We start from the raw sequence: 23,422 nt of genomic DNA, 5'->3' as shown, positions 1-23,422 counted from the left end.
AATGCAGGAGAACCGAGTTCCATTCCTGGGTTAGAAAGATCCCCTGGAGAAGGAAACAGCAAACCTACTCCAGTGTTCTAGCCTGGAGAATCCCATGGACAGAGGAGCCTCGCAGGCTACAGTCAATGGGGTTCCAAAGAGTTGGACACACCTTAGCAACTAAACAACAACAAAGAGATGTGTATATAACTGAATCACTTTACTACACACCTGAATCTAACACAACATTGTAAATTAACTATGATTTTAAAATAAATAAAGAGTGAGTCTTAGTTAGTTAGATTCATCAGGTAGTTTACAAATCAGTAATTCTGAAATAAAAATTTCCCTAAAATGAGATCAGAGGTCTATGATCTCTCAAACCTACAGTCCCTGAATCTCATTTTGTGATTTCTTAACAACAAATTTAATTATTTGGGAAACAGTCACAATCATACAATGATGTCCTCAAGGACATCATCTAGGTGCCCCTTTAATTTGGTTTGTATGAGAATTACCCAAAGGCATTTGCTTAAAATGCTGATTTCTAGGCCCGTTCTCATCCTTAAGTCAGTAAGTCTGAGGTGAAGCTTGGGAATTTTAATTTTTACAGGCAGGTTAAGGTAATAGTGATTCACATGGTCCTTCAGAAGAGACTTTGAGAATCAATGTCCAATATAGATACCAAGACAAGACAGGTTTGTATGTCCTTGATCATATGTCTAATTGACTTCCGCAGCTCAGGGCAACCACAATTCTGTCTGAGATCAAACTGATTCATACCTGAATAATTACTGGCTAAAAAATATGGCCTTGCCACCATTTTCCATCAAACATGACTGAAATCAAGAGGAAATATATGGCATGTCATCTCATTACATTGCAATTCCATTACCTGACCTCAACCTCAATATGTCATAACTCATCTCTTCACTTGCTACTCAAATGTTCAACTAAGAATATTTCACTCTAGGGAGATGGCAAAATCTAATTGAATATTTTAATTTAGAAAATTTAGTTCTGGGATTTCTCCCCCCATACCCCCCTACCTTTTTTTTAGAATGTGAAAACAAAAAGTTAAATTTTCTTTTCAGTTTCTCCTTGTTAGGCAAAAGATAGATTTTTCCCTTCATTGTCCCTGAGAGTTGAAGACATTGGGGAAAAATTGGGCACAGCCCATTACTTTTACAAACCCCAGTGACTGAGCCTCAATGCACAAAAAGATGGCATTTCTGAACATCTGCAGCCTGATTAGATCAAAGACCAACAAATTAACCACAAATGGTTTTACAAGGAACAGGCAAATACATCATTTGGAAAGGATAGAATTTTTGGCAATAATTGCTAATCAACACTTTCCCTTTGGGAAACCCACATGGTACAAAAGATATATCTGGCGATAATATTAATGCCTGTGCAGCATCTTATATTTTACAAAGCTCTCACATGCACATTATAACATTTGATCTGAATGTCAATGTGGTTAATATTCACCCATTGTACAGGTGACTGAAAAAAGATTTAAACGAGTAATGATTTGTTCATGTTTTCCCAACTACTAACATTATTGATTTGACTATGTCAAATCAAAAACCATATCCAAATGTATGCTTCCCTTCAATCAATCATTCATTCACACACATTTATTAAATGCCCATTTATATTTCAGCAAATATCTCTTTTTGGTATTACTCAATACCAAACAAATGTAAAAGGAGAACCATTTTCATGAAACTACACGACCACACCCCAGCTGCTCACCAGTGGTTCAGTGGTAAAGAATTTGCCTGCCAATGCAGGAGGTGCTGGTTCAATCCCTGGGCCAGGGAAAATACCCTGAAGAAGGAAATGGCAACCCACGTCAGTATTCTTGCCTGGGAAATCTCATGGGCAGAAGAGCCTGTTGGGCTATCATCCATGGGGTTCCAAAAGAGTTGGATGTGACTTAACAGCTATAGAACAACTTCAGCAACAGTTTTTGGCACTGATGATGAAAATAATTGAACAAAACTTCTTGTTTTTGAGCTACAATCTGGTGGGGGAGGGGACAAGTAATAAACAAGTAAGATGATATCAATAGTGATAAATGCTCTACTCGATCACTAAGGATATTAAAATAATAAAAGGAAATTAGAGTTATACTAGAAAATGAACAGAGGAGGGGCTATTTTATTAAGAAAACCTTGTCTTGGGACGGGGCATTTGACCTTGGACAGCAGTGTCAAGGTTAGAGGAGGAACCTCACGGCCAGAAGCCACATGTAATGCAGTGACCTTATAACAAGAATGAGCTTGGTCTGTTCAGAGAAGAGAAAGTGAAACTCTAATGAAACACCCAAGCAGAAAAGTCACATGCAAGGGAATTAGGAGGATGGGAGCCAGAGCATGTAAAGCTTGGAGGGCCAGGTGAAGAATTTGGATTTTTAGTCTGAGTGTAGTGGAGACCCTAGGGGAGCTTAAGCAGGGGCTTGACATGCTCAGCTTTGCAGTCTACTAGATTGACCTTTTTTGGTCCTTGAGCTTAGTGATTTTTTGCTTGTTTGAGAGTAAATCCTTTTCCTGCCAACCACTAGAAGCTCTGAGAGCCCCATCAGTTCAAAGCCATTGACTAATGTTTGGTACATGCATGAGGCAGATGGATAGGAAAAGATAGCCAGCCTCGTTCTTTGCAATTACCAGGCCATGTGACCTTGGAGAAATTCTTTACCCTCGTCAGCCCATTGTGACTTCACTCAGTGTTCATAAGAGAATTAGTGCCTTAAAAGTCATTGTAAAGCATTTTGTGTAGATGTTGAAATATTAAAACTTATTCCCTCTGAATGTGAGTGAGTTCAAATATAGAAGCAAGTTCCTCCTCTTTAGAGAATTCAAAATGATTTGATTGTTGAATTGCATGCAAAGTGAACAAGAACTACTATTTGGTAACTAGGGCATTCTGAACCCTGAATAAATCAGATGTGAACAGATGTAGAGAACAGACACAAAGGACAAAGGTGGATTTACAGCATTTCAGAAGCATTTCCAATAAAATGAAGAATGTGCATCTGCATAAAATACCAAATTTTTTTAAAAGTTAAAACACTTTTCAACTATAAGGCAGTCAATACTTATCTATTTGAAGTCTGTCATGTGACTCATCAGAAGTTTTAGGTTTATTCATTCATTTAAAAAAATATTTATCAAGACAGCCACATTTCTGGGTGGCAGAGATTCAGCAGTGAACAAAACAGACACCAGTCCCTACTCTCAAGAAGTTTACATTCTAGTGCTGCCAAATATATTTAAGATTAAGTGACCACCTGTCAATATTATGCAATACAGCAGCCTCATTCCCGAGTGAGGCTGGTAAAAATTGAACTGATTATTGAATTGCATGCAGAGTGAACAAGAACTACTGCTTTGTAACTAGGGCACCGCAGTCTGAGTAAATCAGATGTGAACACATGTAGAAAACAGACACAAAGGACAGAAGAGGAGCCAGAAAAGAACGGGAGATTTGGCATCAGAAACAGAAGTCTGGTAAAAATATGAAGAAAATTATAGGAACTGGTGAGTAGCTTACAGATTTAAAAAACCAAACATATCAATTCTTGCTGTGTCCTCTAGGGTAGGTTGTGAAACTTCGTGTTCGGACTGTGGAGTCATTTAAACCTGGGTTTGAATCTCAGCTTTGAACGTCTGGTCAAGTTCTCATCTCAAAAATCTGTTTCTCTCCTCTTCAAAATGGATTTAACAATAGATTGCACGGGGTGAAATTTGCACTTACTTGGGCATTTTAAACACACAGTGATGAAAGTGGCATAGTGCAGGCACTCAGCGCACATTATTCTTCCTCCCTGCCAGCATATGAGACAATGATAACCGGCTTTTTACACTGATGGCCCTTAAACCCTTCACATCACCTAGTAACAAGGAATTGAGGCAAAAGAGCAGTGAATAAATTTAATGGAAACTGAGTTTTCTTAGAAGAGAGAAATCAAGAATGCATCAACAAATACTTCTTGAAGGGATGTTTTGAAGGGCTCGAGAAATCTAACAGAGAGCAAAAAGAAGAAAAGATGCTACATAGAAGATTACTATAAATAAAAAACAATTATAGCTACTAGTTATTTCCTACATGTAACCCACTATACTAAGCAATCTGGGCATCACATTATTTAATACTCACAAAATCTTTATGAATTAGGTATTAGATTCCCATTTTACAAATGAAGGAATTGAGGCCCAGGAGATTAAGTCATTTTCCAAAAGTGTTGAACGCTAATAGCCAGGGCTATTCATTATGGATGGTAATAATCAATAATCAAAAAAAAAAAAAAGCCGTCATGCTCAGCTCGAGTTTTCCTAAAATCACTCCTTCCTATGAGTTATTAAAATCATTTCAATTCTTTGATATTAAATGTCACACAGAAAATAACCTCTTGCAAAATGTTGGGTTCATCATAGTTTAAGAATTAATACTTTAGGTCATTTTAATCAGTTTCTGATATATGTCGTTTTCAGAGAGCACTTCAGGGAAGAACGCTGGAACCGTGACTAATAATGACAAGAACATGAACTATATTCTTCATATACATACTGGAATCAGAACATTACTTTAGTCCTTTACCATCTTAAGTATTTAGGAAGCTTTAAATAAAAAATAAATTTGCGTACTTCACTGAAATTGAGCATCTTTTTTTCAGGCATAAAACTCCAAACTTATTAATTTCATGGCTATATTTTAAAATGAGAGCCAGTACTAGCTGGATGACTACATGATAAGTGTCTCAAAAGTTCAAGAAAAGGCACTAAATTTTTCACAGTATTTGTGTTTCATTCTGAGTAATAAAAATATGCCACCCCTTTAATAATGAATAATAGATTCTCAGTTTGATTTACATGCATGGATTAAATGTCATGTTTGAAAAGTTGCCATTTTATTCATATTGGATTTCCCTCCAGTAAAACAAAAATGGTGCCCATCTACTGCTGTAATAACGATACCTTGCCACACTGAAGTATAAATATTAACTGGTTGATATACTTCTTAAAGGGCTTCTCAGGTGGCGCTAGCAGCAAAGAACCTGCCCTGCCAATACAGGGCGGGTTTAATCCTTGGGTCTATAGGGAAGATGCCCTATAGAAGGGAGTGGCAACCCACTCCAGCCCTCTTGCCAGAGGATCCCACGGACAGAGGACCCTGGTGGACGACAGTCCACAGGCTCGCAAAGAGTCAGACACGACTGGAGCAACTTAGCACACATGAGTGCACACTTCTTAAAATTCTATACATCCATGGAATAGCTCAATAACACAGCAAGCTGAAGCCAGGTTTTTCTTAGACCTTATTTCAATGATGCCAAATTGATGCATTGAATTCTAAAAGGTTGAAGTTAATCGTTGCTTCTTTTTTCCCATTAAATCAAAGGACAATTCATTGTCCCCAGTCCTTTAGGAGCCCTTATACTAGCTTTTTGAGGACCACCATAGCAAAGTTGCACTGACTGGAACACTTAAACAACAGGAGCTTATTTTCTCAAAGATCTGGAAGCTAGATGTCCAAGATCAAGGTGACACCAGGATTGGTTTCTTCAGAAATCTCTCTCCTTGTTTGTCCCCCTGTGTCTTCATGTGGTCTTCCACGGTTTCTGTGTCCTAATCTCCTCTTCTTATGAGGACACCAGCCCTACTGGATTAGGATTTACCCCAGTGCTCTCATTTTAACTTAACCTCTTAAAGAGACCTTGTCTCCAAGCACAGTCACAGTCTGAGGTCCTGGGATTTAAGACCTCAGCCCCTGAATTTGGAGAGAACACAGTTCAGTATGTAAGAGGCCTCTACCTATCTGCTCCCATCTCCCACACCTTCCTTTTTACATACACACAGTGTAATTCAAGGACCAGTCTTTGCACACAGGAATCAAATGCCTTTTGGGTGAACCAACTCTGAATACAGATATATAATGATTCTTTTTCTTTAAGCACACGAGACTAAATTTGCAAAAGCTACCCAGGCAATTTGAGAGCCCTGACTTGATTTCTCCAACTCTCGATATAGTTCTTGGTCATTTGCACATGCATGCTCAGTTGTGTTGGAGAAGGCAATGACACCCCACTCCAGTACTCTTTTGCCTGGAAAATTGCATGGACGGAGGTGCCTGGTGGGCTGCAGTCCATGGGGTCGCTAAGAGTCGGGCACGATTGAGCGACTTCACTTTCACTTTTCACTTTCATGCATTGGAGAAGGAAATGGTAACCCACTCCAGTGTTCTTGCCTGGAGAATCTCAGGGACGAGGGAGCCTGGTGGGCTGCCATCTATGGGGTGGCACAGAGTCAGACACGACTGCAGTGACTTAGCAGCAGCAGCTCAGTCGTGTCTGATTCTGCGACCCCATGGACTGTAGCCTGCCAGGCTCCTCTGTCCAAGGAAGTCTCCAGGCAAGATTACTGGAGTGGGTTTTCCATTTCCTACTCCAGGGGTCTTCCCAACCCAGGGATCCAACTCCCATCTCTTGCATCTCCTGCATTGGCAGGCAGATTCTTTACCACTGAATCACCTGGGAAGCCCAGTTCTTGGTCATAGAAGGGGCCAAATAAGTTCCTCAGTTATCCATTGCAGCATAACAAACAATTTCAAAATTCAGTGCTTAAAACAATAACATTTTTCTATGTCTCCCCATTATGTCGGTCAGAAAATCAGAGCCGACTAGGTGGAGTAACTTGCTTACCCCACACAGTGTCGGCTGGGACCACTCAGTGTGACTCTTCTTTTACCTATATTCTTTTCCTAAGTTTGAAGTGATTATATACTTATTTATCAAACCCAAAATTATATGTTTACTTATCTCCTTTGTGTAGTTAGACAGCTATGACTAATAAAAGGAAGGCAAGTGTGGATGCAGGTAATGTGGTTCCAGAACAGGAATACATGCTCGCTGAGAACTAGACTTTGATGTGTATTTTTTTTTAATTCTCTGATTTTCTTTGCAAAGAGTTTAAGTTGTCTTCTGTAATCAGAAAGGCCAAAATGGCTATTTTCACTTGGAAATATCAAAATCATCTGGAGAAACTTCTTCTTGGTCTTTAAAATAATCGTGTTGGCTGTTAACATCAACTGATGCACGTGGGGAGGTCTCCAAGCATGACTAAGTACTCTGGAAATTTCTAGAAGGCACATCAGCAGCTTTTATCTACCTTTCTACTGGAGAATGAGCAAGGTCAAGTTTGCTCACGCCTCAAGGAAGTCAGTTTATGAGCTCACTGCAAATATTTACCTAAAATATTGTTTTTGTAGTTTAAAGAGGGGAGATAAGGCTAAATACACATGAAGTCATAAGACCACAAAATAATATTTATTTCCTTATTCACGACCAGTGACAGGTTCCCCATATATAATTAATGTTAAAATGATATCCTTTTCTCTAAATTGATGCATTTCTTCTCAATCAGATTTATTTCTATTTTGGAAACTACTAACACCAAGATTTGGCTCTTAAAATTATCTTAACATTTCCTTGTAGTATTCATTATTGGTGAACTGAATTTACACGACTATGAGGTAATTTGCGCATACTCAATTGCTAAACTGGGTCCAACTCTATGCGGCCCAATAGACTGCAGCCTGCCAGGCTCCTCTGTCCATGGGATTCTCCAGACAAGAATACTTAAGCAGGTTGCCGTTTCCTTATCCAGGGGATCTTCCCAAATCAGGGATCAAACCCAAGTCTCTTATGGCTCCTGCATTGGCAGGTGGAGTCTCTGCCACTAGGACAACTTGGGAGGCTATAGAGGGTGCTTGTAAACACTATCCAAGGAAATTATGTCATGTGCTTGCTGTCTTCCTTAAAGAATCCTCAAAATTGCCACAATTTAATATAAGTCAATTTTCTGCCTTTAAACTAGTATTCATAAAATCTTATTATTCACACTGACAGGTGATTTAAAAAAAAAAGAAAACAGATGTACTTATGGAATAAAATGGGCTTAAGTACCATCAAAATCAAGTAATTTTTTTCCTTTGGTGACACAAACATTCAGTCCAAGACATGGTTTTATTTCCTGTGTGGTGTAGAGTAATATGAAAAGTGAAATATATAGGCTTAAATTGAAGGAAACCATGGTCTTAATGGAATCATTATAGAAATTGCTCCAGAATGCTACATCCTTCCAGAAATAATAACCCTGTTATGTCAGCAAATTTGGAGTCAGCATGGGTTACCTGCTCCACACAAAGGGCCTGGTCATATTGGTTAGACCTGCCTGAGGCTTAGCCCAACATGAGCACATGACCTTTCAGAAAATGTTTTAAATTCATTAATCAATGTTCTTTGCCTGCATTTTGCTGGTTTTGCTTTTTAACCTACTATTTATACCCTTTTTTAAGATGGCCCATCCCTGTACTAATGAAAATGAGAATTATAAGCATAGCAGTTCCATCTAGTAATTAATGAAACGCTCTTTGGGCCCAGATACTATTACCAAAGTCTACCATATGACTGGTGTCCTTCTGCTGTTGTTATTTAGTCACTAAGTCATATCTGACTCTTTGAGACCCCATGAATTGTAGCCCACCAGGCTCCTCTGTGCATGGAATTCTCCAGGCAAGAATACTGGAGTGGGTGGCCATTCCCTTCTCCAGGGGATCTTCCCCACACAGGGACTGAACCCAGGTCTCCTTCATTGCAGGCAAATTTTTTACCATCTGAGCCACCAGGGAAAACTCTCCCTCCTATCCACATAGAAATAAATGACCATCTTTCCCTGTTTAACATGAATAAGATGTCTTGAACTCTCAAACAACCGTATGAAGCCAGTTTCTCCTGTTCATGGAGAAGTGATGCTGACTTCAGCTTGTATTTGAAAAGGAATGACATAAATGTCTTAGATGCCCTTTTATTGGTTATATACACAAATACATTTGTGTGTTTTTGTGTTATCTATTCCTACTCCTGAAAAATGACACTCTTTTAAACCTTGCTGTTTTAACTGCCAGTCTCCCTCAAACTGCCAGCAGAGTGACTGGCAGGCAGAACTGTGTGGTTCATGGAAAAACTTGCTAGAACCCAGTGGAATGAGCAGAACTTTGAGCAACAGCATTTTTATTCTGAAATCAAACAGCCTCTGATGACTTCTCTTTCCTGTCAAGCTCTGGAGGTATTGGTGCTTTGCTTGTTCCTGTTTTTGTCCTGAATTTTTTTTACTTTTCTTACATACACTGCATGTGAAATAGCCTAGTAGACCTCTTTGGGGATCCAGGATTTTGCTAGGTGATACCAAGGGATGGATGTAATTCAGTGACATTTTGTCAGGCTGTTAAAGAATAAATTTTCCTTGGCTGTGGCAGGAGGTAACTATTTTGGTTTGTTCGCTTCTGACACAGGGGAAGAAAATTTGGGGTTGTTATTTCAACTATTCCAAGATACTTTGTGTTCTGTTTGGCAGGAAGGGAAAAATGCATTTCACTATTGGAGGAATGAGCGGCTTCTGCTTTCCCCCACGAACCTGATGCACTTCTCAACGTTGTGCACATTTTTTGACAACATCAGTCTCTTTGTGGTTTTGCTCCTTGTCCCCGAAGACATTCTTGATGGACCTCTTTGTCTTCTAAATCCTCCTGACATTTAATCTGTAGCACTCTCTGTTAGGGACTTCCCTGTTGGCTCAGCAGTAAAGAATGCAATACAGGAGATGCCGGAGAGACGCGGGTTGGATCCCTGGGTTGGGAAGATCCCTTGGAGAAGGAAATGGCAACCCACTCCAGTATTTTTGCCTGGAGAATCTCATGCACAGAGAAGTCTGACGGGCCACAGTCCATGGGATGGCAAAGAGTCGGACACAACTGAGTGACTAAGCATGCATGCAAACATAAAACATCTACTTATGCAGATGGCTCTAGATAGCAAGCTCTTTGAATGACATATTCAGTAGCCCAGATCCAAGCTTTAAAAGGGTAGGTACTTAATTAAAATCTACCAGAAGAATGTAGTTGCCCATTAGGTACTGGCTGAACCCTTTTTTTAAATTATTAACTAAAATCTTAGCTGTCACCACATTCCTGAAATTGCTCCGAGATAAATAGCAAGAACCAAGATCTCAGCTCACGGGCTGACCTGCACCTGCCACCTTCTTGTCACCTGTCCTCAAGGTCTGTCTATAGGGGAGTGGGCTCCCCAAGGGGGTAAGTCTTCTCCATATCCTCCCTTGACTAATGCCTCTCACCTGCACCCTACACATTTTAACAAGGCTTTGGGGATCATTCATTAGAGATAAAAAGTGTTAACCAACATTGTTCTCAAGCAAAGCTTAATTCAAAAATTGTTCAAAAAGAAGCATTTATCACAGAAATAGACTCACATACTTAGAGAACAAATTTATGTTCACCAGGGAGGAAAAGTGAGGGGAACGGCTAGTTGTGGGGAGGAGGGGGTGAGATCGACTTTTACGCATGGCTGTACTGAAAATGAATAACCAACAAGGACCTACTGTCTAGCACAGGGAACTCTGCTCAATGTTCTGTGGCAGCCGGGATGGGAGGGGAGTTTGGGGGAGAGTGGAGACATGCATAAGTATGGCGGACTCAGTCTACTCTGCACATGAGACTATCACCACATTGCTAATCAGCCATACTCCAATATAAAATAAAAAGTTTAAATATATATATTTATAAGCATTTGTCGTATGTATTAAAATGAAAGTCACCTGGTAAACATTTGTGGGCTCCTCCATCAGAGAGACAGAATAACTGTAATGATAATAACCACAGAAACTTCTGAATTCTTACTGTGTATTGGCACTGTGTGTTTCCACAATCACCTCATTTTTGCAATGCCCCTGGTAAGCAGATTTTTTTACTCCTATTTTACAGATGAGTCAACTGAGGCCTGGTTCCTCAGTGAATCTTGTCAGCCCTGGTGCCCCATGATACCTATGCTGACTGTTACAATGTGCATACAAATTAACAGTGTAACAGGCAATTCTATATTAGCAAACAGTCTATACTCAAGCCCGGCATCTCACGCACCAGAACATGATAAGGGTTCTAAGAGTGACCCAGCCTCCTCCTTTCTTCTCTGCGGGCTGGAGTTCCCTGTCTTAGTCCGCCTGGTGCTGTTGCCTGAGAAAAAGCTAAGCTTATCCTCTCTGCTTCCAAAGCTGACTCAAAGATCTCGAACCCCTCACTTCTCATCCTTGCATCCATGATCACTCTCTAATCTTACTTAACCCTAGCTTCCTCCTCCAGCACTGTCTCCTCCAGAATTCCTTTGCTTGGTAAACACTTCCCCCTATATCCATGATCTATTTTCCGAACAACCTCCATCTTTTCTTCCTATCTAAAGCTGGGTTCTCGCCTACAATCAGTGTCCCTGGCTGCCTACCAAGGTATACACACAATTGCACACACACAAAATACACATGTGAGTGACCTCTTGGCATGTAACACAGAGCTTGGCTCATACCAGGTGCTTATTAGGTGTTTGCTGAATGATGAATGAAATTCTTTCTGTTTAGTGCATGAAGTTGAACATCTAAAACCATCTCTAGAGGTGAAAAGCTTGGACAGATAGTGATCCATGAGCAAAAGGACCAAGCTTACCACATAAAGGCTTTCATGGAAAAACAATCCCACATCATAAAAGTTTCCACCGTGCCTCACTGGGTGTGTTCTGGTCTTCAGCTGCTCCGCCGGGTACCATTGCAAGACACAGCCACCTGGTTGGCCAAGCAGGGACACTTTGAGGAGGTAGGAGCCTTGGGGCACCTTGTTCTTGAGACCCCTGATGCACTTCATCTGTATCTGAAGAGACTGAGGTGACCGACTCTGCTCAACCTGAAGAAAAGACGGGTTTCTTGAATTTCTTGGACAATGCAGGAATTGGGGAAAACCACACAATTAGCCACAATGCGCTTCTCAGGGAGGGAAAAAGTAGACAATTATTTTTACTCAACCTGTAATTGTCAGGTATTAGCCGTGATAACAGAGGCGGACTACAGGAGATGTAATTAGGGGGTCAAAAGGCAGGCCTACCGATTATGCGAGAGAAAGTTTAGCCAGTTCTTAAGCGTGGTATGTTAATGATCTGTGACATCAGAAACCATTCATCTATTATAATGAGATAGAATGGACAGGAAACCAACACTTCTGAAAACCACACAGCAGGCCTCTTAAGGGATGGATGAGCATGGACAGCAAGCTTGAACGGTGACAGCCCTTACCTCTCTCACTAATCACAGATCATGGGCCCCATTGATGAGTGATGTGCAAAACAGGTCAGACTAACACCTCACCTGATCGAATGCTTGCCTTTAATTTCAACATGAGGTCACCTTGCCCCACAGGCTTCAACTGAGAGTCTAAATAAATAAAGGAAGAAGGGCATTTCTATCTGCTTCAGCCTAAAACTTGGCCTGAACTGCATGTAACTAAAGAATAGGATGGAAGAATATTTTACAGCACATTTGAATTTCATTGCTTACCTGCAGCTGGGACCAAAGGGCCATTCATTTTTAGTAAATGCTGAAAAGTTGGTACAAACTGATAAGCTGTTTAATGTCCTATTGCTTCAGATTACACAAAAATTAAACTGATATTATTAAGAACTCAAAAGTCATAAAGTCATGTTTTCCACCCTAATAGCCTTAAGGATAATTTGACCTTAAAGAATTCTCTATTACACTGTGCCTTAGGCAAAATTAATGTCATTTTTAGAAACAGGTTACTCTCCTGGCTACCCATGTTGGTAGCACCATCCGCTAATATGCAGTTAACAGTGAAGCACTTTTTAATCCTGCCTAGACTTTATTTTGTGAGAGATAATATATATTTCCATATAGACAGCATGCTTCTGGAATCAAATCACAGTTAAGTAAACAATGAAAGTTGCTAAACTTCTTCTGCTCTTTTCATACAAGTCAGACTTAAACACTAATCAGAATAACAATTATTTTTTGGTTTAATTATAAAATCTTAATTAACAATAAAGACTTAACCTTAGCATTTTGGTTGCCAAAAATATTTTAAAAATTAACACCGTGTGAATAAATAAGACAATCTCTTTAAACCTCAAGGCAGGATTACTGATGCAGGCAGACTGAGTTATTAAACACATTCTAAATTAAACGCCTCTATGAATTTTATACTGAAATATATTGTGATAGTTTTGCATGCCAAATGTGACATTTTGTATTTCAGATTCATCTTCTGTAGTAATTTTGGAAATGTCATACAAACAAAGATTTTGTCATTTACCAATGGAATTACTATGCATGGCCGCTTAGCCATCTTTTGCTGGCTCTCGTGGTTGTTTCAAGTCAGCAAGCCATAAAAAATCTTTATCTCTCTGAAACACAGCAATTTGGAAGATAATCGAATGGTGACTAGGGGGCAGAAATGCCAGTCTGAGGAATTATACCACAATCTCTCTTGCATTTACAACCTTCCTCAGAGCGAGTGTCAGCAGAGGAGAGAGAGGAGATGGAAAATTCATCAAATGTCAAGCCTTGTCTCATTTGCATGGTGGCAAGTCGGCCTCATTGTCTAGGGAGAACCCAGCCTGGCTCCATGGACCCAGTTTAGAGGAATTCCAGTGGCTTCGTGATGGAACCTTTTAGCATCTCTATTTCCACATAGAACCCTCCTCAAAATGAGTTATTAAGACTTGCTAGGGGCGTCCCTGGAGGTCCGGTGGTTAAGACCTCACGCTTCTACTGCAGGGGGTGTGGGTTCAAGCCCGGGTCGAAGAACTAGGATCCCACATGCCACGGGGCTGGGCCAAAAAGCCAAAGGAATTAATTAATTTTTTTAAGACCTGCTAGAACTGTTTCTCTAAAGGGTGGGCCCTGCAAGAGGAAAGGCACAACAAGAAAGTGAGTCAATGAAATTGACCTTAGAGTTAACTTCTTTACACCAGAGGGAGAAAGGCTCCAGAAACTCACCTTCCAGCGGGGCCAAGGCCACGCTGCTCCCTTTGACGGCTGGGTTACTTCTGGGAGGGTACCGAGCTTGGCTATGCCGCCTGCTTCACAAACATTTGGATCTGCAATTACTCGTTGATTCATAGTTCTGTAGCAGGTATAGTAAGAGGGGCGATGAAAAGAAGAGAAACTGATGATGGGGGATAATGGAAAAGTTCGCCTTTGATACAACACACAATCTGTCGTGTCCATTGCACATTTTCTTGGAATAACAAGAGTCTGAGAAACACCAGGTTACAGTGGATTCAAGTAGGGAGGTGAGACATTTTTGAAATGAGACCCTATAAAATATGTGACTCTCTATATAAGAGGAGGGCAAGGCAACCCACTCCAGTACTCTTGCCTGGAGAATCTCATGGATGGGGGAGCTTGGCAGGCTACAGTCCATAGGGTCACACAGAGTGGGACACAATTGAGGCGACTTAGCATGCACGCATGCAAGAGTTCCATTCCTGGGCCAGGAAGATACCCTGGGGTGGAAATGTCAACCCACTCCAGTATTCTTGCCTGGGAAATCCCATGGACAGTCCACAGTGTCACAAAGAGTCGGACACAACTTAGCAACCAAACAACATATGAGCTAAAAATCTTCCAACAATTAAAATATGACTTGTTTTGGAAAGTACCAGATCCAATGCTTGATAAAATGTGTTACCACCTTCTTTTCTATCACCACCCCTTCAATCTTATGAATTGTTGGAGAAACCATGGGGAAGAATTATTTAAATACATGAATAGCTGATCTGACATAATCTTTTTATTTTTTTTTAATACAACGTCCAGAGATCAAAATCTACCCATGCATGAAAAGTCACTTCAGTTATGTCCCACTCTTTGTGACCCCATGGACTGTAGTCCGCGGGGCTCCTCTGTCCAGGGAATTCTTCAGGCAAGAATACTGGTGTGTGTTGCCATTTCCTTCTCCAGGGTATTTTCCAGACCCAGTGATTGAATCTACATCTCTTATGTCTCCTGCATTGCCAGATGGTGTCTTTACCACTGTGCCACCTGGGAAGTCTTCAAGATCTATGTCTAGCTTCAAAATGTTCCCCAAGCTTTTTCCTCCTATTAACATTCACTGGCTTGATTTGAGGTTCTTCTTTATCCCTCTTTTTTTTTTTCCTTCTTTCTTTTTTTTTCCTGATCTTCGGGAGTCCTAACAGCCAGCATTTCCGAATTCATTTGAATTAAGAAGGATCTTGCATTTCACTTCTCCTGACTTAAGCTTAATTCCATCAGCAGGGCCATCTGTGACAATGACAGCCCCTCTACCAGAGGAATGGCCTTTGTGGATCTCATAGCTGATTTAGTTTCCTGGGATAGAAATGATTCCCCTTAATTTAGTTAGAGCTACATTGACACAAGAGTTCATTAGGACACCCATTTGCTGGCAATTCAATTTCAAATTAAATACACTTTGTTGTAAATTTTATTACTTTTAAACTACTGTATCTATTGTCTGTAATGGCCCTATTATACAGTTATGAAGGTAAACCGATTTCATTAGTAAACATCAGACATGTTATGTAAACCACAGTGAGATGTGTTCCTCAGTTTCTTTCTTTGTTCCTGTGGCAAAAAAATGTAAAGCCCTCCTGAAATATCCTAAAAGCTTAATCTAAATAATTATATACTGAATTCATGATAATCATCCTAAGGGGGGGGGGGGTAAGAAAGCAGGGTTCTCTGTTGTAATTTGAGTTCTTTGTAATTAAAGGGTTTCTAAAAATACCTTCCTTAGTCAAAAAGGAATGCGACGCACATCAAAAGGTTAATAAACAGCTTCAAGAGGATGCCAGCTACCTAGAGATAAGCCTAGTGGTTTGTGGCCCCTTGCAGTCATCATGCTCTAGACCATCACCTCACTGTTGAATCAGGACTTGTAACACAGTGTTCTTTTTCTCCTGTATACAGCTATTATCAACTTTGTAATTACATAAATATGCATGTATGTTTGTGCACTATATAAAATCTGATTTTATAAAAATACCCCCATCAAAGTCACTCAGTAGCCCTCCGCCCAAAGATAAACACTGGTGAAATACTGAGGTCTATTCTTCACATCCAGGGCTTCCCTGGTGGCTCAGTGGGAAAGAGCCCGCCTGCCAATGCAGGAGACGTGGGTTCCATCCCTGGATTGGAGAAGGGAATGGCAACCCACTCCTGTATTCTAGACTGGGAAATCCCATGGACAGAGGAGCTTGGCGGGCTGCAGTCCGTAGGGTCTGTAGGGTGAAGAGTCGGACACGACTGGCCTACCGAGCATGAGAATTCTTCACAGCGAGGTAGCGAGACTCACTGTTTTTTCTTTTACAACATGAGGCTGATGCTGTAAATACTTTGGAACGTGTATTTCTCACTTTGTGCATTATACATATTTTCCAGGAGATTAATTTTTTTAAGTACAAATTTTTAGCAATGACTTAGTATTTAATTTCAAGTGTCTACCATAATTTAGTTAAATAATCCCTTGTTGTTGGATAGTTAGTGCAAATTTTCATGACCATAAGTTAGCCTGTAATTAATTTTCTCTTGCACATAATGTGGTGCCAATGTCCCTGGCTATTTTGGGATTAAGTCCTATCACTAGAAGTATAGCATGTAGTAGGTATGCTTGTCCATCCTTATTGAGTATTGGAAGGAAAAGTAATCCTGCCCATATGGCCTATTTTTTCAAGTACTGAATAATATTCACAAACAGATGTCAGATGACACCTTATTTCCACTGCTAGTAGGATTAAGAGTTAAGTAAAATGGTGATGAATAAATAGCACTGGTGTATAATAAGGTTTCTCTCTGTGCAGTTGACATTTTGAACCACATAATTCTTTGTTGCTCTGTGCATTATGGCATGTTTAGCAAGATCCTTGGCCTCTGCCCACTAGATGCTGTTAACAGCTTCCCCCTTAGGTCCAGTCATGACAATCAAAAATATCTCCAGTTATTGCTAAATGTCCCCTAGGGGCAAAATTGATCCCTGCTGTGAACCACAGTATTAACTAGTATTTATTTAGTGCTTCTAATGCTCAGAGCATTCTTTGAAATGCATTATATTTATTATCTCATTTAACCCTTAAAATAATCCACCAAGGTATTATTATTCTTGCTTCACTGATGAAAAGCCAATGCTGAGTAAAGTTCTATCCCTCAACATCCTGTTAGAGGTCACATAGACAAAGAGGGGGAAGCTTGGACTTCAACAGGAGACCATCCCCCCTGAGAACCTCTGAACCTGTAGCTATTACTCCTGCACCTCTTGATCTGAGATGCAGGGGCAGAAACTGCCACGTCCCAATCTTGGAAGTTCCTACACTTGCTCAGGGATTTGGACAGCCTCTGAAAGATTGGAAGTCCCCTCCCTAAACTGTCCTATATGAGCGAAAAGGCAGCTACATCCCAGGAGGAAATGGGGTCATGGGTCTCACACACTGGAACCTTAGGGTGAATCAAACCAAGGGGTGCCTGTCACTTATGATTAGCCCATAATTAGTCCATACCAAGAGAAACAAACAAGAAAATAAAACACATTAAATGTACCACTGAGGGAACGTACTTCTCAAATGTTCTGCTTCTCTTTAAACATGACATGGGAATGTATTCACTGAGTCCTTCCCCGTCAAATCTCAAATCCTGCATGAAAGAAAACAGAAATGAAAAAAAAAAGATATTCAAAATGTACTTGAACATCTGTGTAAAACCTGACTTTTCCAAGACCAGGGTAAGGTTTAAGTTTAGGTTCCAAATATGAACATGGGAATTATACCAATAGTGGCCACCTTACGGACTTCCCAGGTGGTTCAGTGGTAAAGAACTCACTTGTCAAGGCAGGAGATGTGTGTTCGATCACTGGGTTGGGAAGATCTCCTGGAGAAAAAAAAATTGAAACCCACTCCAGTTCTCTTGCCTGGGAAATCCCAAGGACAGAGGAGCCTGGCAGGCTACAGTCCATGGGGTTACAAAACAGTCAGACAAGACTTAATGGCTAAACAATGAACAACAAGCCACCTTACTATGGAATCTGAATTTTCTCATCCTGCTTAGTTACTTTTTGGCCAAAAATGTAGACAGAATAGTAAATCATATAACCTAAAGAAGGAGAAATGCCTTGGGGATACCAACTCAGCTTTCTTTGTCTCTTTCTATTTCCCTGTTCTCTCTCTCTGTCTCCCTGTCTCTGTCTCTCCATCTGGCTCTTACATACACACCCTTTAATGGTACAATTTAACAAGACAGAAATGGATATGTGGCTGGATATTTAGGATGCTAGCGATGTTAATAATAATTGTGATCATATAATTTATGACTCAATCTGGGACATTTTGAAGTCAAGGGGAGATTTTAATTATTTTAGGACAACAGGCATAACCCAGAACTCTCCCTTGAAAACTGTAATATACAGTAATCCTATCAAAACATTCCTCCAGATGTTCTGAGAAGGTACCGTACAGGCAAATATCAACATATTGGCTGAAAATAAATGATGAGAGAGAGAGGGAACTCAGGATGGAAGCCGCAGCCCTTTATAACCTAATCCTGGAAATGACACTCCATCACTTCTGTATGGTATTGGTCATACAGACCAATTATCTTTGTACAGTGTCAGAGGGAATTATACAAAGGTATGAATAACAGGCATGGTGGTTAAAAAAAAAAAAAATGTCTGCCACTGAAGGAGACTTGAGAGATACAGGTTCTATCCCTGGGTAGGAAAGATCCCCTGGAGGAGGGCATGGCAACCCATCCAGTATTTTTGCCTGGAGAATCCCATGGGTAGAGGAGCTGGTGGGCTACAGTCCCTAGATTTGCAAAGAGTCAGACACAACTGAAGCAGCTTAGCACACACGCACGTACGCTTGAATGCCAGAAGGCTAGAAGCGTGCTTCTGCAGGGATTAGGAAATCCAGACAAGTGTTGGAAAGTCCTTGATTAAGCCTCAAGATCTGAGAATAACTCTGTGGCTCTCAGCTCTGTTCTTTGGACTCTTGGTGTCATCTTCTGGACCTCCCTTTCTTTTTTCATGAAAGGTAGCACATGCTAACTTCTAAGTGATTTTCTGACCCTGTTTCCTGCCAGTAGTATTTTGGAATTCAGAGACCTCTTTTTATTTTGTCCTCTCTCTGTTCTTTTCAATCAAAGCAGGTGATTTCTCTGCTCATGTAATTCCACCTAAGGCTTTGTTGGTCTTCCATTAATCTTAGTGGATTATACCTCATTAGACATTGATGATTTTCACTATGTTCTTATTTTTTTAATGGCATAATGAAGGTTATATTTTTCTAACTGACTCTGCATGCCCTTACAAAACTAACATAGTTGTTTGTGAATTCCCCTCTTCTAAGGTGTGTCCACTAGGAAGTCCAGTCATTTCTTATAATGAAGCCGCCAGCAGAAAGTGGCCTTTAGTAAGAGTACCCCTAATGCTCTGCTTCACCGAGTGCGGCTAGAACTAGTCAGGGCAACTGGAATCATGAGAGGTTTATGTATTTGGCTTCTGACTTGATCTTTTAAAGCATTGAAAATTGAGGTGAGATTGTCAGCATGGAATGTTTGGTCAAGGAGTCCCAAACAACATGACTGCATGATTATTACCCTAAATTCAGCAAAATTTAAGTCTACTGCCCTAAAGACATAATTTTTTTGTTTTTATTTTTTATTTCTCTAAAATAGTCCTGCTTCATTAATTCTCTCTACTGAACTGATCCAAGAGAGGAAAATATAGTTGGAAAACTTGTTAGTCCACTTAAGAACATGTTTCTAAAACATAAATTTCAAGAGGGAAGGATCAGACACCAGAGTCTCTTATGCATACTCTCTGTTTGAACCTTCTTCATAGATATTTCCTATTTGTGAAAGAAAAAAGTAAACAGATATAAAATAATTGTCATGTGGTCATAGTAATACTTTAAAGGCTCTTCATCATCTGAGCAAATTTGTTATATCTGTGAAGTCTTATTGAACAATAAAATGGAATGGAGTCATAGCTAATAATTTTTTTAACCTAAACTAATATATTTTTTTTCCGAAAAGAACTGGAAGCATTGAATCTAATACATATATTAGATTCAATATATAATATTCTGATATATATATTAGATTCAATGCTTCAGGTTCTTTTCAGAAAATCTTGATAAACCTATGAGACATTTTTACATGAAATATATATATACACACATATATTTTAAAGTTGGAAAGGACTTTAAATATGAATTATTCAATTCATTATGTACATTTTCTTCTTTCATATTCACAAAAGTTGATGATGTAAATTTTAGCCCACACTAAATACCTCAGGGATATCTGAGCTATGAAGAGGCAACAAGAGGAAAAATACATTTTAGATGTCAAAAAGCCATTTACTAGGCAGTCTTTTTACTATCAAAAATATTTTTCCTGAAATGAAGGTACTTAATATAAAGGAAAAACAAGTGGTTTGTAGAAGTTTGTTTTTACATTTATAAATTTATAGTTTTTTTTTCCTATTAGCAATATATTTACGGGGATTTTCAAGCATGCTTGTTCTTTTTTTGGACTCTATAGCTGTCTCTCCCTTTGCATTGAGGTCATTCATCTTAAGGTTTCATTATTATTGTGTGTAACTTTCACTAACAATTCTTTCGGGAAGTAGGTTGGTGGGTTACAGTTCCCCAACCATGGACAGAGGAGCCTGGAGGGTTAGTCTGTGGGGTTGCAGAGTCAGACATGACTGAGCACACACACGCATGTGTGTGTATTTGAAAATCTAAACCAAAGGTATTAAAGCAAAATTAACATGCAAAATGCACTCAATAAGCTCCTTTGCTTCCAATTCATTACGTAATAATCTCATCGGATCTAGGACGACAGAATCACAGAAAAAGGGATGTCCACAGTTGTATTTCTCCAAAAATAACTAATTCAGCTTTATTGATCATCCTCTTGGGACACTGAGTGCATTAAAATTTTAAGCAATAATTCAAATGCTCCCAGCTCATTCATCTTTATTAGCTGAACTGTCAGAAGTTGTGAGAACTATTGTTAATCCCTGTTTTACAGACTGAAAACAAAAAGCTAAGTCATAGAGATGTTAACTTGCTCAAGATGGACGTGGAATCACTGAGTTCAAACCCCAGGCTGTCCGCCCCGAGGGCTGTGCTCTCCCCTGCATGCCACACCTCCCACTTCTATGTCGTATCACCAAATATCATTTCTAAGACCCTCCCCTAACAGTCAAGAGAATCCAGAAGCTAAGCTTTAAAACAGCACACTAATAATAACTGACTTTTATATAGTACTTTATTCAAAAAGACACTTAGGGAAACTTTTTTGCGTTTCTCTTTCACAGCATTATGAAGGAAGAAGGCCGGGACCGTCCCCACTGTTTTCCAGATAAGGACACTGAGCTACAGAACATCTTCAAAGAGGCTGTGCTTAAGATCACACAAGTGGAACGTGATGTAGCAGGATTCCCAGTCAAGCACGTTCTTTTGTAACTTGGTGAATTTCTTTCTTCTATTTTGATCACACGGCAGAGAGCCCACTTGTCTGGCTTACAGTTTTGAAAACAATAGACTAAATGTCTTCAACTGTTTTACCTAAAGATATTTTGACTGATTCCTACATGCGTTCCTATTTTTCTGGTTAATCCACATCTTTCTTCAATCTAGAGATACCGAGACAGCCTCACAGAGACCAGCCATTCCCTTCTAGGAATCAAGCCCGGGATGGCTCAGTTATCACTGCCTCGGGTGGTACACCAAAGATGGATAAAAACAGAACAGCACTATCATCCAAGGAAACAGACCACCCAAGAACTAACATTCACAATTCATCTGTACACGTGTGTCTTAAAAAAATTAACTCATTGCTAAAATCACAAGGCCAGTAATTCATGAGTCTGTTGACTATTGGATTCATAAATACATCTGGTAAAGAATCTGTCTGCAATGTGGGAGACATAGGTTCAATCCCTGGGTTAGGAAGATCCCCTGGAGGAGGGCATGGCTACCCACTCCTGTATTCTGGCCTGGAGAATTCCAGGGACACAGTCCATGGGGTCGCAAAGAGTAGGACACAACTGAGTGACTTTCACTTCACCTCACTTCAAAGGAAAGCAAAATTTAAAGAGCAAAATACCTTATCTCTTGGAGTCAGCTGCTACTGTGTTATTGCTGACATATCCTGGGCTTCTCTCTCTGCTCTATAATTTCCTGAACTTTCTTTCACCTACACTGCCTCCAGATGTTGGTCTGACCTAGACTGTCCAAACCCTTTGGTAAGCTCAAAAACCAACAAAACCTTCTCCTCCTGCTTGAACAACCTTAGCATTATGAGATTTCCTCCTGTTTATGATCAACCTTTAGCATATAGCTAGTCAACAACATCTCCAGCTATTTTTCTCCAACACTTCCTTTATTCGTTACCTCTTTGACAATGGAAATGGGAAATGCAAATAGAAAAATTCTGTTCCAAACTTCATCTGTCCCCCATCACTGCTTCCCTAAATGTGTTTCCACTCTTAAATGATTTCCTCTCAGTCAAGGAAAAGCAAATAAGAGGTCAAAGGAGAAATTGAAAAATATGTTGAACTAAATGATAAAGCATAACATCTCTAAATTAGTGGAATAGAGCCAAGAAATAGAGAGAAGAACATTTACAGCATTCAAAGTCTACATTATAGTGAAGATATGTAAAATCAATGATGTATGCTTTTACCTTAAGACATTTAAGAAAAAAAGCAAATTAACCCCAAAGTAAGCAAATGCAGGTGTACTCAAGAGTCTGATTCCTTTTTTGTTGTTTCACTATTAACAGTTTCAAGACCCACCCTCCACCCCAAGCTCCTCTTCTACTCCAGACATTTCCCACCTCGGTGTCAATGGGAAGTTCAAATCATACAAGCACCTGCTGCTCACGGAAATTTCACCCTGACCCCACCACCTAACCACAGTCAAGCCAAACCGTCTCCACCCCCTGCTTTCGCAAGCTATTTGTAAGCCTGAGCTGCTCTTCCCAAAAAGCACCATCACATGAGTAATAAGCCTTGTCATATCCTCTTTTTCTCCCGTTTTTTTTAATTTTAAATATTTTAATTGAAGTGTAGCTAACTTACAATGGTGTGTTAGTTTGAAGTGTACAGCGATATACAGCTATACATACTATATATATCTACTTTTTTCAGATTCTTTTCCCTTATAGGTTATTACAAAATATTAAGTAGAGTTCTCTCTGCAATATAGTAGATCTTTGTTGGTTATCTATTTATATATAAAACAGTAGTGTGCCTGTCTTAATCCCAGACCCCTAACTCATCCTTCTCCTGTCTTTCCCCTTGGTAACCATACTTTATTTGGGGGGGGGGGGGGGGGTTCTATTTCTCTTTTGTATAAAAGTTCAGTTTTTAAGATTCCACATATAAGCAATATCATATAGTATTTGTCTTTTTTTGGCTGGCTTACTTAGGGTGAAAATCTCTAGATCCATCCAGGTTGCTGAAATTGCCATTGTTTCATTCT

At 39.8% G+C, this 23,422-nt stretch overlaps 1 protein-coding gene across 1 annotated transcript in view; it reads right to left on the bottom strand.

The window, feature by feature from the left end:
- Positions 1-23,422, bottom strand: part of LOC133059330 (uncharacterized) — a 231,626-nt gene that overhangs the window by 153,703 nt on the left and 54,501 nt on the right. Inside the window, 1 exon segment of the mRNA XM_061146304.1 lies at positions 11,554-11,787. Within this exon segment, the coding sequence (XP_061002287.1) occupies positions 11,554-11,787 (234 nt within the window).

This window comes from Dama dama, chromosome 7 (genome assembly GCF_033118175.1).
Source record: "Dama dama isolate Ldn47 chromosome 7, ASM3311817v1, whole genome shotgun sequence".
Lineage (NCBI taxonomy): Eukaryota > Metazoa > Chordata > Mammalia > Artiodactyla > Cervidae > Dama > Dama dama.
The sequence above is the reverse complement of the archived record's forward strand: the minus strand, read 5'-3'. Positions and strand labels throughout refer to the sequence as shown.